This window comes from Pelodiscus sinensis, chromosome W, assembly GCF_052426305.1.
Source record: "Pelodiscus sinensis isolate ZL-2025 chromosome W, ASM5242630v1, whole genome shotgun sequence".
Lineage (NCBI taxonomy): Eukaryota > Metazoa > Chordata > Testudines > Trionychidae > Pelodiscus > Pelodiscus sinensis.
Window position 1 is genome coordinate 9,072,531 of NC_143084.1, and position 19,557 is coordinate 9,092,087.

The following is a 19,557-nucleotide window of genomic DNA, read 5'->3' on the forward strand; positions in this document are numbered from 1 at the left end:
ATCAGCGGCTGATTCCAGGAAGCCCAGGGCAAAGCAGCTCTGCCTCGGGCTTCCTGTAGTCAGCCGCTGGTCAGTTTCAGCAGCGGCTGAAATGGGGACACTTGGGGTACAATATGTACCAGTTCCGACTTACATACAAATTCAACTTAAGAACAAACCTACAGTCTCTATCTTGTACGTAACCCGGGGACTGCCTGTACTGTACTTGACCAAAACTAAAAAGGCAACTTCATTCTTTTTCAAGAGTCCTTTTTTTAAATCTGCAGAATCACAAGTAATCTCTGTAATTTTCTTGTGTCCATCCATCTTCAATTTCTCTAGATACCGCAGGCAAAAAGAGCATCGAGGTGTCCCCTGGGGTTTAAAAGCTGCGTTGATGCTTTTGAATTAGTGCCCAGGGTGCAATCCCACGGCCTGAAATGAATTCTGCAAGGCTGGTTATCAAGGCATGTTGAAAAATATGCCAATATTCAACATCTTCTGCAATTAATCAAATTGTTTGGTAAAAAGAGAATGGGCTAAACAGACATTCCGGCTGTGTCTACTCTGGCATGAATTTCCGGAACTGCTTAAACGGAATACTATTCTGTTTTCAGTTTTTCCGGAAAAGGAGCGTCTACATTGGCAGGCTGCTTTTCCGGAAAAGCCCTTTTTCCGGAAAAGTGTCTGTGGCCAATGTAGACGCGCTTTTCCGGAAAAGAGCCCCGACTGCCATTTTCGCGATCGGGGCTTTTTTCCGGAAAAGACTACTGGGCTGTCTACACTGGCCCTTTTCCGGAACAGTGTTCCGGAATAAGGACTTATGCCCGAGCGGGAGCAGAATAGTTTTTCCGGAATAGCGGCTGATTTTGTACAGTAGAGCATCGTTGCTTTTCCGGAAATTCAAGGGCCAGTGTAGACAGCTCGCAGCTTAATCCAGAAAAGCGGCTGATTGTCCGGAATAAGTGGCCCAGTGTAGACACAGCCTCCATGTTTTGGGAAATGTATGGTGACATTTGGCTGCGTTAAGTACGTACATGGTTCTAGTCTCTCCAACTCTTCAGACCAGGTAGAATCAATTGGTATAATGTATTCTAAACACACCAGTGACGTGATCTGGTGTATGTCAGATGTGAGTTCATCCCATAATCTATCGTTTGTGGGGTTTGTTCTGATTTTCCACAATTTCTCGTTTAGCTAGAGTAATTCTGGTAAAGTATCTATGTTGTCTTGGTGCATGAATAGCTTCCTATATCTTTTATATCAATAGTTACATCAAAATAAGTGCTCATTTTGGGCTCCCTACTCCTATAGCTCTCTTCATGAGACACACTTGGAAAGGGCCTGAAATCTTGGTTTAAAGTTTTTATTGTTGCATTTCGTTGGAGAGGGGAGGCAAGCTGTTGTATGGATTCTGATGTTTCCTTTGAGATTTAGATGTACATACCACATGATGTTATCCTGTGATGGTATATTCAAAACCTAATAAAAACGAGAAGCAAAAGTGTAGCATGAGTAATTTTTTAAACCCAAGTAACACGCAGTGGCACATGTACCAGTCGGATGCAGGAAAATCTGGGGTAGATTTATTTTAGTTATAAATGGATTTTTGTTAAATGAAATGGTTGCATTTTTTCAAGATTTCCCCCACTTTCTATAACCTACATTACAAGATATATTTAAAAAAAAAAAGCTTCCACAATTTTTTTGTTTTTTAAAAAAGCTGTCTTTCAATATTCAAAAGCTTCAGAGGGGTAGCCGAGTTAGTTTGTAACAGGAAAAACTTAAAGTTGTTTGAGTATTTCAATATTCAGTGGCACCAACTTGATGCTTCTTTAATGTTGGCTTACTTATTTAATAAAGAAATTGGTAGCTTGCTAGACACACTATCCCCTGTCTGCTTTTGCTAAAGAAGAGAGGCAAAGCTTACTTCACTATATGTATGCAGAATTACACATTTATCCCAGGTGATAAGTGCTTGCTAGACTCTACACCTCCAGATGCATGGCAGTCACAAATTTCATTTGTTGGTTGTAACCCTTTTAAGACTAGTTGTTTTTATTTCATAGCAATTAATACAAAGATTGTGTTCTTTCCTAGACCTCAGAATATATTATTCAAGCCTACAAGTATGGTGCATTTGAGAAGATCCCAGAATTCATTGCTTTTAGAAATAGGCTGGACTCCTCACTTCACTTTGCACAAGTCCGCACTGAACGGATGTTGTTAGACCTTTTACTTGAAGCAAATATGTAAGTATGGTGCAGACGAGTACAGTAAACCAGTCAGGGATTCTGCATGGGGAGGACAGCCTTTCCTGATGAAACGCTTTTTTCCTACCCGATAAAAGTTATTGGAATTGTTTTCCTTACAAGCCTTAAACCTGGACTACACTAGAAAACTAGATTGGCTTAACTGTGTTGCTTAGGTGTGTGAAAAATCCACACCCTTGAACAGCAAAGGTAGGCCAACCTAAGTCCCTGCATAGGTTGACAGAAGAATTCTTCCATTAACCTAGCTACCTCTTCTTGGGAAGGTGGATTGCACGATTGCTGTGCTGCTGTAGCATAATAAGGGTAGATAAGCCCTTAGTTTCCCCATCTGTAAAATGTGTTGCATTATTAGGGTACCTCAAAAGGATGTTGGAAGGTTTAATGTTTGAGGTGCTCGGAGGAAAGATGCTATTGAAGTACAACATATTTCGTTATAAGAAATGAGACTATTTATCCTATAGTTCTAATTGCTCCAATACTACCTGAGTACAAGCTCCAATTAGTCCGCGTCAGTTGCTAGTTGCTGTCCCCACCAGCATTATCTCTTCAACATGAGTAGATAGAATTGTCTTTTGTCTTTTTATCAATATAAAATAAAAAATCTGTGACCCATCCAGTGTCCCTCTAAGCTGCATGTCAGCCTGGCTTCACAGGTGATTCATCAGCCCCGCCCAGTCAGAGGCTCAGGGCTCCCTGCATGGAGCTGACTGACTGGGCAGGATTGATGAATCACCTGTGAAGCTGTGCTGCCCCACAGCTTAGAGGGAACACTGGACACATCTATTAGGGATGTTGAAATATGATTATTAAGGTAAACATGTAAACTGGGGAGCCGCCTCCACGCACTGCTGCCTCTGTATCAGAGGCAGCAGTGCAGAGGGAGGCTGTGTGTAATGGTGAAGGTTAACTATTTAAACATTTACAAGATCACATCCCTAATATATATGGTAGTTAAGCTATGTGCTCTGTAGAGAATATAGACTGTATCTGTGGGTTGGGCTTTCACCTCAACTATTAAGCATTTGGTTTAATAATACTAATATTTATGTGTTAGATCAACCAGTTTAGAAGAAAGTATAAAGTCCATGAGTCTGAGTCCAGAGGAAGATGACATTCCTTGGAAAGATTTGCATGACAACCGAGACCTTAAGGTCTTATTTAATTGGGATCCAAAAGACAGGTGAGTATAACAGCTGAGAACTGCAGGGGTCAGCCTTTCAGAAATGTGTTTTATAGAGAAAATCATTTCAAGATAAATTCCAAGTATCTCTTAAATATTTTCTAGGCTGGACAATTTGTGCAGATTTAACAAGAGCATCATTCACAGTTTTTAACAGTGTCTCACTTTGCTCATTGACATTAATACCATTCCCTGACTTTCCAGTCATTTACACCTCTCCTCATGTGATTCCAAAGCTTTGCACCAGACTAGGATAAAGGATGTTCATGGAAGCTTGCTACTGTTGCAAAACATTCGTCTAAAAACGTTTGGTGCCTTTCTCTAGGGACATTTCTGAGGTGCATAGGAAACTGTCGTTGGAGGAAGAAACCATCTGGTTGCAAATCCGATCTTTAACTTTAAGACTAGTAAGCGGACTCCCAACTCTTAATCATACTGTTCACCCAAAAAACTCTGAAAAGACTGCTGAGAATGGTGTCTCATCCAAAATTGATACAATACGGTCCCTGCTTCAACAACTGGAAGTAGCAGTGGATTCAGGGAAGCGGTTTCTTGAGCAGAATATCCAGGTACTTGTTAAGGAAAAGTGATCCCAGAATCTTTAATGACCATGAATGCAAACACAGAAACTCTGTGAATCTTGTAAAGTGCTTCAAAATTCACTTAATTGATCCTGAATTTGTAGTGTGTGAAATCTGAGATGTCAGACACCAATGCTATTTTCTGTTTAAGGGTAAGCTGCAATGTCTTTCTCTGTCCTCTTTCTCTCCCCCCCCCCCCCCCTTTCTTGCCTAGTATCCTGCTCTTGGCCCTCCTCCTACCCGAATGGCTGGCTTCTTCAGGAATGGCAGCTGTCAGTGCCAGACTAGCTTGTTCTATCTTGTTAGTGATGTTTATGAACTAGATACCAATGGCTTAGGTAAGTGTTTGGGTTGCAGGAACGTTAAGCCAATTTGTGTGGAGTGTTGCATGGGGTGGAAGTATCCATAGAGTTTCGAAATGGCTCTGCGTTTAGTGAATAAACTCTATTAATGAGTTGGAAACAAACTTATAAACCAACCCTGTGTGTGTGTGGTTTCTTTTGTTTGTTTGTTTGTTTTGGGGGGGGGGGGGGGGTTAGGGTTAGGGTTGTTTTTGTTTTTTTGAATGACATCTTAGGTGATGAAGAAAATCATAGCTTTATTTTATCTTGTGTGCTTGATTTTAAGTCTTCCTGTATTTTCTTACAATATTAATGTACCATTTGGACATGCTTGAAGCATTCCACACAGTGCATGTTTTTTTTTTGTTAATTTTAATTTTGTGTATTTGAAGCAGAAAAAAGTTGTAAAAATAGTTACAAATAAATCTTTTCTTCCAGAAGATTCAACAGAACTCCAAGAGAGGATAGGGAATAATTTTAAATCTTTACTAGAACAATTAACAGGTAAGTAAGAGTTTGGGAATAAACGTAGCCCAGATGACACTTTAAAAGTGATTTTTTTTTTAAATGGAGCCTAAGGGTATGTGCATGCTGCAACACTATTTCAGGATACCGGAATGTCCCAAAATAGCTATCCTGCGTCTTCACAGCAAGCCCGTTATTTCAGGCTCACTATTCCAACGTCCCTTGCAACTTTCATTCTACGAGGAATAAGGGATGTTTTGGAATAGCACTTTATTTTGAAATTTGGCACTATGTAGGCACCACCAAATGATGAAATAAGTTATTTCCGAATAGCATTGAAATAAGATACGCAATTTGCATAGCTCAAATTGTGTATCTTATTTCGAGTTAGGGTGCGTCTACACAGCACCATAAGTCAGCCCTAGCCTTCTTTTGATAATGTCATCCTTAAATTGCTGTAGGCTGAGACTGGCATATTCTATTATTTCACTGCTATCCTCCCCCCCCAAAAAAAGAAAAATAGGACCATGGGTTCTCTACCAGTCACACACTGTAATTCTAGGTTTCTGGTTCGTGGTGATCTAAGAATAATCCAAATAATTTAGATGCAGTTTAGAAATACTCTCTCTTTCCTCATTCCAGACACAGATAATTTTGAAGAAAAAAATCAGTCATTACAGATTAAGGTTGTATTTTTAAGCACACAATAGTTTAGTTATACTACTGCAGTGAAGTCAAATGCTCTGGCATGTCGCGTGTGTGTGTGTGTGTGTGTGTGTGTGTGTGTGTGTGTGTGTGTGTGTGTGGTTGGTTGGTTGGTTGGTTGGTTGGTTGGTTGGTTGGTTGGTTGGTTGGTTGGTTATAATCTAGTATTTATTTAAAGGGGTAGAGAAAACCCTATAAGAATTTTAATCAATTTGTTTGTAATGTTCAAAAGTTACCACCATATGATTGATACCTGATATTTTGTGAAATGGGTTTGAACTGAGTCCGTTTCCCAGCATAGAGGTCTCTGTCTGTCTGTCTGTCTGTCTGTCTGTCTGTCTGTCGCACTAGGGTGCTAACCAGTGTTCCTGTAAGCTGAGTGCTTGGGCGGCTGCCCAGGAGAGATTCAGGTGCTGCCCAGCTGTTTAGCAGAGCTCACCCACAGCCATCCAGAGCCAGCAGCATGTGTTTCTATTGGCAGTGCACATCTGCACTTGCCTTGGTGCACATAAAATTTATTCGGCACATGGGTGGGAAAAATTAGAGGGAACACTGGTGCTAACTGGCAACCTTGTAGCCCAAGCAGAGGGAGCAAGGAGTGAATGAACTTTCCCTTCATGTCATTCTGGTGAAATGCGTTTGGTACTGTCTCAGCTGTACAGGTTGGACCTCCCTTATCCGGCACCCTCAGGACATCACCCGTGCTGAATGAGGGAATTTGCTAGATATGGGGAGTTCCCCTGCCACCAGCCTCCCAGGACGCTCCCCCTCCCTGTGGCTGGCTCTATTCCAGCCCCACTGCCACTGGGATCCAGACTGCAGGGCTTGGACTTGGGCTCCAGCCCGCTGGGGCTCCCTGGGGATGGAGCTCCCCAGCCACCATGGCCCTGCTTCTCCCCTGTTCAACCGAGAATTCCCGGGGATGGGGCTTGCTGGCCCCACTTCTGATGCAGTTTGCTGGGGATCCCCGGGACAGGGCTTGTCGGCTGCCCCGCTTTTGCCGCTGGCTGCCCCACCCAGCCGGGGCTCTGCAGGGACAGGGCTCACTGGTGCCCCACTGGATGGGGCTCCCAGCTGGTTTGCATTCCTGGGCCACGGATATTGCTGGACCAGTGTCCCAGATTTCAGAGGTTCAACCTGTATCCGGTTTTGTAGGATAGGGAGCTGTGTTCCTTGGGTCTGTCAGTCCAGCACCCTTCACAAGCACTAAAATTGGTTTAAACACGTGGTTTAAACTAACCCTGTAACTGAGTAAACTTCTGTCTGTAAAGAAAACTTCTTGCATGATAAAAGGAAAAACATCAAGCCACCAAAATATCAGTAGGTTGAAGAGGGCTGGATTTTTTTCCACTGAGGTCAATGAGAATGTTGTGAAAATGCAGGCAGAGTTTCTTAGTCAGTCAGAAAAGGACGGTCATGTAAAACTGGCCTTTTACTTTTCTTAACCTTCCTTATAGTCTCCTTTTATGTCCACCTGTAGCTATCTTTCTTCCTGTAAGCAGATAGTTTGGGTTTTGATTTAAACCAGTTGTTGTTAATAAAAACCTTCTGGTGAAACTGCTTCCTGGTAAATGTTGGGTTATCTGACACTCTTTCTGGCTATACTGATGTGAAACACATTGGGGATGTAAAATCCCATTTAGAAAGTTTACCAGTTAAATGTTAAGTTTAACTGGGATCTGGCAGATGGGGCCACGCCACTCAGTGAGCCTGACCAGGCTAGAGCAGCCCCCCGCTCATGTTGGGCAGATGGCTGCTGCAGCCTGGCCAGGCCACCAGTTAACTGCTTACCTGGTAAGTATTGGTTGGTAAGGTTGACCGGTTACCTGGAAAGGGTGATGCTTACTGTGCAGCTGCTTAACCCTTTACATCCCTAAAAGGTGCACATAATTATAAACACAGAAGACGATAGAAAACATCCCATCCCAAGTTTGACAAAGGTTTTGCATTACAGATTCATTCAGAAATTATTGTAAAACTATCCACTTTTTAGAAGTACTCTTTGGTTAACTGTATCCTGTTGTACGCTAGTTTGAAATGTAGTCCATTTGTAGCTTCATGTACTTATGTAGTATATTACATAAAACATACATAAGCATCAATGTTCATCCATATTGAGAACATAAAAATTATCTTCCTTTTTTAGACTTGTTCAATAAATGTAAAGGTGACTTGATGGAAGTCAGAGATGGCATCTTGAAAACTCATCCTAACATTTTAGAAAACTTAGTCTTTTTTATTGAGGTAAGCATATTTTTATTTACTGCAATTCTTGGTCTCTTTGCAAATTCCTGCTGTTCTAATTTAATTGTTGTATATGAAAGTTCCTCTTTTACAACCATCTAAACCTAGTTATCCAATTAAGCAAGCCATAAGGATTAGCTAACCACAGGTTTTTTTCCTAGCAATAATCCAATTTAGCAAACGGCTTGGGAATTTAATTGTTAAACCACACTTACACTAAAAGGCATAGAGAGTCATGAAGAATGATACATTGCAAAGTGATTTATTTAAGTTACTAACCAGTTGATCTACATTGTTCTTCAGCTGTATTCACATCACTTTCTCCCAATAAGCAGTTTTCCTTATGATATTTCATTCTTGCAGCTAGGCCCTGCATCATCATCTTGTGCTGCTTACACTTCACGGCTACGTCTACACTGGACCCTTTTCCGAAAGGGGCATACTAATTTCACAGGTCGTAATAGGGAAATCCGCGGGGGATTTAAATATCCCCCGCGGCATTTAAATAAAAATGTCCGCCACTTTTTTCCGGCTTTTAGAAAAGCCGGAAAAGAACGTCTACACTTGCCCCGATCCTCCGGAAAAAAGCCCTTTTCCGGAGGATCTCTTATTCCTACTTCAAAGTAGGAATAAGAGATCCTCCGGAAAAGGGCTTTTTTCCCGGAGGATCGGGGCCAGTGTAGACGTTCTTTTCCGGCTTTTCTAAAAGCCGGAAAAAAGTGGCGGTCATTTTTATTTAAATGCCGCGGGGGATATTTAAATCCCCCGCGGATTTCCCTATTACGACCTGTGAAATTAGCATGCCCCTTTCAGAAAAGGGGCCAGTGTAGACGAGCCCCACATGTGTGGGTGTGTGTGGGTTTTTTTTTTTTTTTTGTTAAACCCAGGGAAGGAATTTCTTGAAAATATTCCCAGAGAGAGTCTTATGCCACAGAAGAACTGTCGTGGCTTCTGGGAAACAGTGTAGGGGAATATAGGAAGCTGTGTGTGTGCACTGAATAATGGCTTGACTTTTTCTTTCCAGTCCACTCCACTGTTCCTTTCTGTGCTGCCTCAATCCTTTCCTATTTATTCTCTCTCAGACAATATCTTAACTAACTCCTCTGCTGTGCTTGGCCCAGATCCACCACCATGTAAGCGTGGAACAAAAACAACCCTATCTCGTCTGTGTCTGTCTTTGCGCACGTTAGTATGCTCAGAAACAATGAATGAAATTGAAAGCCCAGAACTTTGAAGCAGGAAGAGCTGGTTGTTAGACTGGACAGACTAGAGCCATTCGTTCATGTTATAAGACTGTCAGTGTAGGTGTAGCATGTTTGTGATGAGATTTAATTGTAACTGTTATTTTTAAACAAATTTAGTATTTTGATTAAAAAAAAGTCTCCATTTTTTTAAAAAAGCATTGATTTTTATCCACCCTGACATTAAGCCTTTATTAAAGGACGTAGATGTGAACAGCCTCAGCAGTATTAATTGTATTTGTGCCATGCTTGTACATCTGTTTTTCTTCCTTTCAGACAATTTCCATCACTCTATGGGTGTCAAGTTACTGTGATAGTGTCCTACAACCCTTCAAATCAAGCTTACAGAAAAAGAAAAAGAAAAAAAAAGAAAGCAGTGTAGTTATGGTAGGTGACTTGATGGAGACATGAGTTCTAATCTTAAGATACTTCCCCAAAGTGAGTCCAATTTTCAAAAGTGACTAAGTGCTTAACCTCCATTAAGGGGTTCTCCTATGCCACTTTTTGAAGTTAGGAATTCTAAGTTGCTTATGTGCTTCTGAAAATTAATGGAAAAATGCAACATTGTAGAATGTTCCATAACCAACTGTGATGAATGTATGCATTAGCCTGTTGGATACAGTTAGTATGATTTCTGTTCTGTGCATAACCATCTTAAGCCCAAGGTTAATGTGGTTTCCAAATTGTTCCCACCAAATAAAAAAAAAAAGGAAGATAAAGGCTTCTGAAATGAGGGTACATAACATTTTTCGTCATTTTAGAGTTTATTTTTTAAAAAAACCAACAAATTAACTACTAAATGTAGTATAATTTTGAATAGTTCAAGGTGGGACTTATTTATTAAATGTTTTTGATTGGAAAATGCCAGTTCTAAACTGAAATTTGTCAAGAAAACATCTCTATTTCAATGAAACTTTCATCAAGAAGGTTTCTCATACCCAAACTGAGCAGGGGATTTGAACCTAGCATCTCATATCCCTGGTGCATGCCTTAACCACTGGGCAATAATCAGTCATTCTCTCTGACCTAATCAACGTTTAATGATTTTCTACTAAGTGGAACAACTCTAACAGGAGTGATTTAAGGTTCAAACTGGGCAGAAAAAAGTCCCAGATTCATGTCTTAACCACGGGCTTCTAGAGTCAGCTTGATTACGTAGCAGAATAAAAACACATTCCAAGAGCTCAGTTTTTCACAAAATGGAAATGCTTGCCCGCTAGCCAGCCTTACTACTTAAGCTATATTTGAAGGATACACTTGTGGTTTGGGACACAGAGGAATCAATTTTTTTTTTTAAATAGTGACTTGAGTGTTGTATACAAAGAATTAAAATGGATGTAAAATTTATATTAATGTCACTTCTTACTATTTTCATAGCCACCTGTATTTACCAGTTTTTTGGATTATGTTACTGAGCTACAGACGTTAATTTCCAATGTTATAGATCATATCAAAGGGCTTGAAATAATTCTGACTGCATTTAAACTTGATGAATTGTCCATAGATGACACTTTACTTTCACAGGTAAGAAACTCTACGTTATTTTATGTGATTTCTTTTGGAAAAAAAAAACTAGAGAATATCTCTTTGCTAGCTTCACCTTTTTCTTTAAATGTTACCTATTGGAAAAGCTTTAATAACCACTGATATGATTGACTTAGTTGTCTATTTAGCTAAAAAGAATAGTGTGTCGATTGGTTGAAACTGACCTAAAGTGGTAGAGTTCTTGTTGTAAAGCTCCTACCATGTGGAGTCCACCATAGTAACTTTCCCTAAACTGTTTATATCTTGTTTACTTCCACAAAATGATTAATTTCAAAAATGTGACTGGAACCTGAGAATTGTAAACCTATGTATCTTTAAGTGAGTTGAGTATGTGGAGAACAAATGCTGTGTGACATTTTGTTGCCAGGAAAATGAATGTTGTTTACAGCATAGAAAGACATGACATCAAATAAGAGAGAGAGCACAATTGTGACAGGAAATCTGTGTGGTTAAAGTATTTGACTAATATAGAATCATAGAGCACTATAACTGGAAGGGTCCTCGAGAGGTCATCAAGTCCAGTCCCCTACCCTCGTGGCAGGACCAAGCACCATCTAGACCAGGGCTAATCAACACATGGGTCGCATGCGGCCTGCAGCATGTTGGTTTGTGGAGCGGTTTGGGTTTACGCGGGGCTCAACATGCGGACCGAGGGTGGGATCCTTTGAACGTGGGCTCCACTGGGAACATGCTCCACAATGGCGAGGCATCTCCCAGGCAGGGTGAGCACTGAAAGATGCAAGCAGACAGGTTGGCTGGAACAGACTGGTACAGGGTGTCTGCGTTTCTAGCCCCCTGGGAGGAGGTGCCGGGAGCGCCGGGGCATCATGGGAAGTGCTGGCTGCTCAGCCTTATGGGCAGAGCCTGAGAGGTGCCGACAGGCTCTCACTGGCCACATTTGGGTCCGGTGCCGTGGCTGGGCAGCCCTTCCTCCGTCCCACATGGAGCAACGGACACCTGCGTGGGCACGTCAGCCCTGCTGGGAATCCAGGACAGGGCTCCCGGTCACCTGTGCCCTTCCTGCTGCAGGTTGGAGCTCTCTGGCTTGGAAACTTTTCTTGGAGTGATCTTACTGTAAAAAGAAAAAAGTACAACCTGAAGTGTCAAGCTAAACACCCAAAACACTGGTATTCAATTTTCTTTTTAATAAGAAGCATTAAAAATGGAAAGAAAGAAAGAAAGAAGAGATGCTTGTTGGATGAACACAGAGTTTTCAACCCTGTTTGGGAGATGGAATTTGCTTTTGCAGAGATAAATGGAAAACCAATGTGTCGTCTTTGTCAAAGACTATTGCTGTGTTAAAGAAGAAAAACTTGCAACGGCACCATCAGTCTTGTCACCCTGAGTTCAAAGACTTGTATCCACCTGACAGCAATTGATTTGAAAAAGCTTACTTCAGTAACAACTGATGGCGCTCCCTCCATGGTTGGGAAAAGAGAAGGGGCTAATTTCTTTGCTGAAGAAAAATCCAGATTTCTTTTCATACCATTACATTCTGCACCAAAAACCGTTATGCAGCAAACTGAAGGGAGGACTTCTCAAGAGCACAATGGATAGTGTCACAAAAATCATCAACTTCATTGTTGCAAATGCCTTGAAGCAGACAATTTTGAGCTTTAGCTGAGGAGTACCAAACACAGTATGGTGCCCTGGAAATGCTTGCAGAAGTTAGATGGCTGAGTCAAGGCAAAGTGTTAGATCTGTTTATGGATCTACTGCTTGCTGTACGAGTGTTTTTGGAGGCAGAGGATTGCCAGGATTTACTGTCATGTTTATGCAGAGACATTCCTGCTAAACGTGGCTTTTTTCACTGATATGATGCCACTTAAATGCACGCAATCTTAAACTTCGAGGCAAAGAAAAAACCTGCCTTCTCTGATGTGCGATGTTTCAAATGCAGAGACAACTGGCCCTTTTTGCAGATGAGCTTCGTGAGAGACTTAATTCACTTTCCCGTCCTCAACTCACAAGTGACACAGCTGAGTGAACATGCATCTTTTTTGCCTGGAAATTTATTTATTTATTTATTTGTAAACGGAGTACATCTCAGAGCGGAAAACTGAATTTTCTTTTTTTCTAGATGTCAAATCCTGGAAGACAGTTGTTGAATTTACTGAACCTCCATTTTCAGTTGAGGTAAAGGCAGTCTCATCTTCAGCAGTGCAATTTGGTGTTGAGAGGGCCACATTTTATGAAGAGATGATAGAACTGCAAAACAATAATATTCTAAAAGCTAGGCATAAGGAAGAGGACACAAACATTTTGGATGACCTATGGAAGACATGTACCCTGAATTACTGAAATGTGTGAAGAAAGTGCTAACTTACTTTGGGTCTACATATGTCTGTGAAAGTTCATTCTCCTCCATGGGAATCAAGTCAAAACTGCGCACCTCTCTTATTGACAGACATCTGACCAACTGTCTGTGCTGCTACAACAGAATACAAGCCTGATGTGAAACAGCTGGTGAAAAGTTTGCAGATATAATCTTCACATTGATTGTACTTATACTCTAGTACTGCATTGGCAGTTTTTGTTTGATTTTGTTAAAAATGTGAAGCCAAAACACAAAAAGTAGTCAATATAATGGTCTTCTGTTGATATGCATTTTAGTAGTAATTCCTGGACTGTCACTGCTCATTAAAAGTGCTGTCACATGGGTGGAAATCAGGTAACTATTGCATTTTATTAATATCAGCAGAACTGATTCACATGGGGCCTGCATGTTGTGTAGTCTTGCCTTAATCTTTGTATTCATGTCCATCAGACCCTATTTGCACATATATGCAACCATGCTTAAGTTGCGGCCCTTGGCATGTGCTGAGAGTATCATTGTGGCCCCTGGGGCTTCCAAATTTGAGTAGCCTTGATCTAGACCATCCCTGCCAGATGTCTGTCTAACCTGCTCTTAAATATCTCCAATGACAGATTCCACCGCGCCCCCCCCCCCCCCCCCCCCAAGGCAATTTCAGGCACAACATGTGTTAAGATGTATATGAAAATTATTCCTGATGAAGAAATATCCTTTTTGAAGCAGTGAATGCTGCTTTGACTAAATGAGGGAGAAGATGCCCTGAAGAACCAAGATGATATAACACCAGGAAATAAGTACATTGTCGTTCCTCTAACAGACACCCTCAGTGACTACTTGTTGAGTCTGTTTTTCAATTAAATGATAGCCTGCCCCTCTTCAGAGCCTCAAAATATCATTGACACTAGGTGGTGGAAGGTTGAGTTCAGATGTACGCATAAAGCACAAAACTAGCCATTTCCTTTGTCTTTAAATGTGTTCAGAGAGTCTTTTCTAAAGTACAAGACTCAAAAGTAGGTTGGTGTTCTTCTTCGGGGATGTCCCTGCGGGTGCTCCACTATGGGTGCTGGGTTTGCCCCGGCGCCGCAGACGGAGACTTGTCATTAGCAGTGTCTGGCCGGACCACGCATGTGCCACAGGCTTGCGGCTTTCGTGCTCTTTCTGTCGCGCGGTCCGGCCCCTCCGCCAGTTCCCCTTCACCGCCTCAGGCTGCAGATGCCTGTAACTGCGCTCCTGTCTCCAGAGAACTAGACTGCTTCTAGTTCTCCCTTTCTATATTTAAAAAAAAAAATCTCCTTTTCCTCCCTCTCCCCTCTTCTCCCCATAAAGTTTAAAAAAAAAATTTCTTTCAAGAGAGGAAGAACAAACAAGAACTATCGGGAGTGAAAGCAGAGACGGCTCTTACCTCCCGCCTCTCAGCTGTTCTCCTGTCAGCTTCTCTGTATAGAGCTCCGTTCACCCAAAAAAAAAAAAAAAAAAAAAAAAGACAGACTGTTGAGATAACAAGAACAAAAGATAGCTGGCCAGAGCCATTACCAGGCTATCAGCCTTAACAACAACAAGAGATAAGAAGCAGCGAGCTGCCAGCAAATGTCAGGAACCGGGTTTAAAAAATGCAGCTCCTGCCGTGAGGCAATGCCAGCCTCGGACAGCCATGCCGAATGTATTCGTTGCCTGGGGGAGTCTCACATCCCCCAAAAGTGTCGTCATTGTTCTAGGCTCACCTCCAGAGCCAGGAAAGACAGGGAGAGGCGCCTCCGTATGTTCCTCTTCGATACAGCCCTACAGCCGCTGCAAGCTGACTTGAATCAGCAGCCTCTCAAGTGCTGGGCTTCCTCCCCTACTGCGGGACTTCAGGAGAAAACGACCCTGTCTCCAGCAAGATCCCTGCCAGCTGCCTTTAATGACAGGGACAGCCAGGCAGAGACACCTGGGACCTCTGGCATCATAAAGCCATGTCCTCCTGCCTCAGCGGCTTCTAAGCCTAAGCGGCCACGGGAGTCTGCAAAGACGCTGAGCGTTGAGCTGGCGCCAAGAGCAGCCCCGGACCCGACCACGGCACCGGCCCCGGCACCGCCCCCGAGTCACCGCGCGGTGCCGGAATACACGGCGCCGACCTGTCCAGCCGGCGCGGTGCCGATCGCTCCTGCTCCGCTGCACCAGGAGCCGAGTGATTCAACGGCTAGCGCTTTAGCGCATGCCGCAACCTGATCATCCTGGAGCCCTGCTGCTTTCCATTCCCCACGCCGCAGCTGCTCCTGCTCCCACTGCTTCTCCCCAGCACCGTCCTCTTCTCTGCCGGCACTGCGATCTCCACGCCGTGCCGCTCTCCTCGCTGCTCGTCCAGACTGCCCTCCCCATTTCTGGATGCTGCATCTCCCCATCGCAGGCACCAGCACAGACATCTCGCTGCCTCTCCTGCCTCGTCCAGGACATCACACCTCCGCTCCTGCTCACCCTGCTCCCCGTACCATTATCGGTACGGCAGCCACTCCAGCTTCCATGATGACCGTTCACCGCGCCACGACGCCTACCATCACGACAACCGTGGCTCTCGACATTCCCATAGCCTGTATTCTTACTGACCACAATCCGTCTCCGACTACGCTGCACGCAGACGCTCTCCAACCCCGGCTCCCCTTACTCCTCCGCATCATGCGGCATCACCATCTCACCACTCTTCAGAGTCGGAACATACTCCCTTTGTGCACCATACCTCGGGGTCTTCCATTCCGGTTTCATCTCCTCCGGAGGACACAGTGAACCCCGACGACAGCTCTCCTCCAGACGACCTCCGTCAATTCCAAGAATTATTTAAGCGGGTAGCTATTACACAGGAGATTCCGCTACAAGAGCTCAAAGATAAGCAGCACAAGCTTTTTAGGAATCTCCAACTGCGACATAGTTCACGCCTCGCCATCCCTCTCGACGAAGGCATCCTGGAACTGGCTGACGAGGTGTGTCATGCTCCAGCGTCGGCCCTTCCCACCAACAAAAGAGCCGACAAGAAATATTTCGTGCTACCAAAGGGCATGGAATTCCTCTTTGCCCATCCACAGGCTAACACTTTAGTAGTCGATGCAGCTCAACAGAGATCTAGAGCCCCTCACCTCAAACACCAGGGCTCTGATAAAGACGTAAGGAAGCTCGACGTTCTGGGCAGGAAGGTATACACCTCAGCGACTTTACTCCTTAGAATCGCCAACTACTTGGCGCATCTCTCCAATCATACCTTCAGTACATTTTCGCGCCTCACTCCTCTCATGGATCATCTCCCTGACTCAAAGATCGATCCTGAGGTCAGTCATCCAAGAGGGCTACACATCAGTGAGAGCATCCCTCCAGATGGCCATGGACGTGGCTCATACTGCTGCTCGTTCTGCCGCTACAGCTATTCTTATGCGTAGAGCCTCTTTCCTCCAAGCGGCAGGAGTTCCAAAGGAACTACAGACAAAAGTCGAGGACTTACCCTTCGACAAGGTTAAGCTCTTTGCAGAGACCACGGACGCAATCCTGCACTCCTCTAAAGACTCTCGGACAACCCTGCGAACTTTGGGGATGTATACGCCCCCCCTTTAAGAGACGTTGGTACTCACCCTATCAGCGCAGATATGATTACCCCTACATTAGACACCAGTGGCAACAACAGCACCAACAACAGAGGCCTTTTGACAATCAGCATTCTCGCCAGAGGCCTCAACGACACCAAAACCCAAACGGCAGAATGAACATGCCATCCAACAGCAAGCAACAGATTTGATGTGTTGGTCGAGGGTGAGCAGACAGCCACAGGCAGCACTGTGAATCGTTCAACCCAGCTATTCCACCACCGTCTAAGACCCTTTCTACATCAATGGGAAAAAATCACCACGGACAAATGGGTCCTCGACCGTTCAGTTTGGCTATCCCATCCCTCTCATAGCCATCCCACCAACCACCCCTCCCACCCCGTCCCTCTTCAGGGACCCCTCTCACAAAACCCTCCTCAGACTAGAGGTCGACTGCCTTCTTTCTCTGGGTGCCATAGAGCCAGTTCCGAAGGACTTCAGGAACAGGGGCTCTTACTCTCACTATTTCCTCACCCAGAAAAGGTCCAGAGGCTGGCGCCCTATCCTAGACCTCCGTCGTCTGAACAAATATCTCAGGAAGCAACGATTCAAAATGACAACACTAGCTTCCATAATCCCTATTTTAAATCCACAGGACTGGTTTGCCGCCCTCGACCTCCAGGACGCCTATTTCCACGTCCCTATCCACCCTGCTCACAGAAGGTTCTTGCGCTTCGTCATGGCGAAGGACCATTTCCAATACAAGGTCCTCCCCTTCGGGCTATCCTCAGCCCCTAGGGTGTTCTCAAAGGTCCTATCCGTGGTCACGGCTTTTTTCCGACGCCAAGGGGTGCTCATCTTCCCTTATCTGGACAACTGTCTGCTCAAAGGCACTTCGGCACATGAGGTCTCCCGCATGGTTCACCTCACGATGCAAGTCTTTCAATCGCTCAGACTCCTCCTCAACGAACAGAAGTCCGTCTTGCATCCCACTCAGGACATCGAGTTCATTGGGGCCCGTCTGGACTCACTCGCCGGCAGAGCATTCCTACCTTTGCAGAGGTTTCAAGCCATCCAGGACCTCATTTGCACCATCACCGTGAGCCCCACCGTCCCACTCATCACATGTCTCAGACTCATGGGTCACATGGCCGCCACAACGTACGTGGTGAAATATGCCAGACTACACCTGCGTGCCCTTCAGCATTGGCTGACCCTCGTATACCACCACACCAGATACAATCTCCACAGGCCCGTTACACCGCCACCTGGCATTCTTTAATCACTCCGATGGTGGACCAGCCACACAAACCTGCTGTTGGGCACACCATTTCACCTGCAGCAGCCTCTCCACTAAATCACAACAGACGCCTCCCTACTAGGCTGGGGGGACCACATGGGTTCCCTCTCGGTACATGGCCAATGCTCCCTGTGACGGACCCAGCTGGGTCCGCACTAACCGCAGGGGGGGCCTCCTCCCTCTCTCCCCCCCCCCCCCCCCCCGGGGGCTGCCCGGGAGCACGCACGCCAGAGTTGCAGCCCCAGCCCCCCCCCCCCCCCCCCAGACAACTACTAGCCCCTGAGGGGCGGGGAGGGGCCCCCGACCCGGACCGCGGGGGAAGGGACTCACGCTGTGGCGGGTCCGCTGGTGGCAGGTCTGCTGAACCCCCCCCCCCCCACCCGAACTAGGGTAGGGGGGTGATCGCACCCAACCGCTGGCACCGCGATTAAACTGGGCTAGGGACGCCCGGGACCGTCAAGAGATGGGTGGGTCCGCAGAGTCCCCTCTAACCCCCCTCGGAGGGATAGGGGTGCGGTGCTCGCACCCAGAAACCCTGGCATGCTGGTGGAGAATGGGGGTAGTCTGAATGTTGTCACCCACAGACGAAAGGGACGAGGCGAACCGAGCAATCGCCGCCACCACCGCGGCCGCAAGTGAGGCAGACGAGCCCATGAAGCCGTACCAGTTTCTGGACTGGTTTGGGGAGAACCAGCGGCGGCAGCAGCAGCAGGCCCAGCAAGAGCAGCAGGCCCAGTTGGTCCAACAATTGAGTAATCAATTTCAAGAGCACCAGAGGCATTTGATCCAGGAGCTAGCCGCGCAGCAAGAACAATGGCGGCAGACGGTCAAGTGGAGGTGGGGGGCGACCATGGCGGGACCTGGGGAGGGGCACAACCTACCCCTGCGCCTCACTAAGTTAAGGCCCCAAGATGATCCTGAAGCCTTCCTCACCACGTTCGAACGGGTGGCAATGGCAGCCCGGTGGCCACCGGAGCAGTGGGCCACCTTGGTGGCCCCATACCTGAGCGGCCTGGCCCAGCTGGCGTACCGCAGCCTGGCCATGCCCGATGCCTTAAATTACCAGAAGGTGCGAGAGGCCATCCTGGACCAGCTTGGCCACTCCCCGGAGACCTGCAGGCAGAGGTTCCGCCAAGAGGGGTTCCAACCAGGCGACCGCCCTCGGGCGGTGGCACAACGGCTGCGGGAATAGGCGAACCGCTGGCTGGAGCCTGAGCAGAAGACGGGCGCGCAGGTTACCGAGGTCATCGTGATGGAGCAGCTTGTGCGCATCCTACCCAGAGAGGGGCAGAGGTGGGTGAGGCGGAACCAACCGACGACCCTCAATGAGGCGATCGCACTGATGGAGGCCCACCTCCTAGCCGAAAGGGAGGAAGGGGGCAGCAGACGGGAGACCCTGCCCATCCCGAAGACTGGAGGCCCCAGACCCCCGGGGAAGCTGGCTGGGAGGGACCCGCCCCCGGGAGTTCGGCGGGGAAGAGACAGCATCCCTCGACTGGCGCCGGTCTGGCCCAGCCCGACTCCGGAGAATGTCGAAGTGGGGGAGCGGCTGGGGTCCGGCCCAAGGGAAGCCCGGCCCGGACCCCGCGGGGCGTGTTTCCAGTGTGGCCAGGAGGGGCACTTTAGACGGGAGTGCCCCTTGATGGCACACTAAACCAAGGGGACCAACCCGCACAGGGAGACGGCGACCCCAGGGAAGGGTACCGGGTGCTGTGCGAGATACTGGTAGAAGGGCGGCCCGCCCAAGCCCTGGAGGATTCCGGCTCATCAGTTACGCTGGTGAGGGCCGACCTCATCCCCCCCCCCCCCCCCCCCCCCGGAAGGCCTGAGGGCCCGCCCGTGCG

General features: G+C 46.2%; 1 protein-coding gene across 3 annotated transcripts in view; it reads left to right on the forward strand.

Moving 5' to 3' along the window:
* Positions 1-19,557, forward strand: part of LOC102450730 (N-alpha-acetyltransferase 25, NatB auxiliary subunit-like) — a 161,494-nt gene that overhangs the window by 94,322 nt on the left and 47,615 nt on the right. For 2 of the 3 annotated variants that reach the window (XM_089775109.1, XM_089775111.1), the window contains 8 exons: positions 2,080-2,231; positions 3,307-3,432; positions 3,758-4,001; positions 4,228-4,351; positions 4,793-4,858; positions 7,671-7,768; positions 9,286-9,396; positions 10,387-10,533. In XM_089775109.1, the coding sequence (XP_089631235.1) occupies positions 2,080-2,231; positions 3,307-3,432; positions 3,758-4,001; positions 4,228-4,351; positions 4,793-4,858; positions 7,671-7,768; positions 9,286-9,396; positions 10,387-10,533 (1,068 nt within the window). The remainder of the gene's footprint in view (positions 1-2,079; positions 2,232-3,306; positions 3,433-3,757; positions 4,002-4,227; positions 4,352-4,792; positions 4,859-7,670; positions 7,769-9,285; positions 9,397-10,386; positions 10,534-19,557) is intronic. The other variant, XM_089775110.1, reaches the window with a different exon arrangement.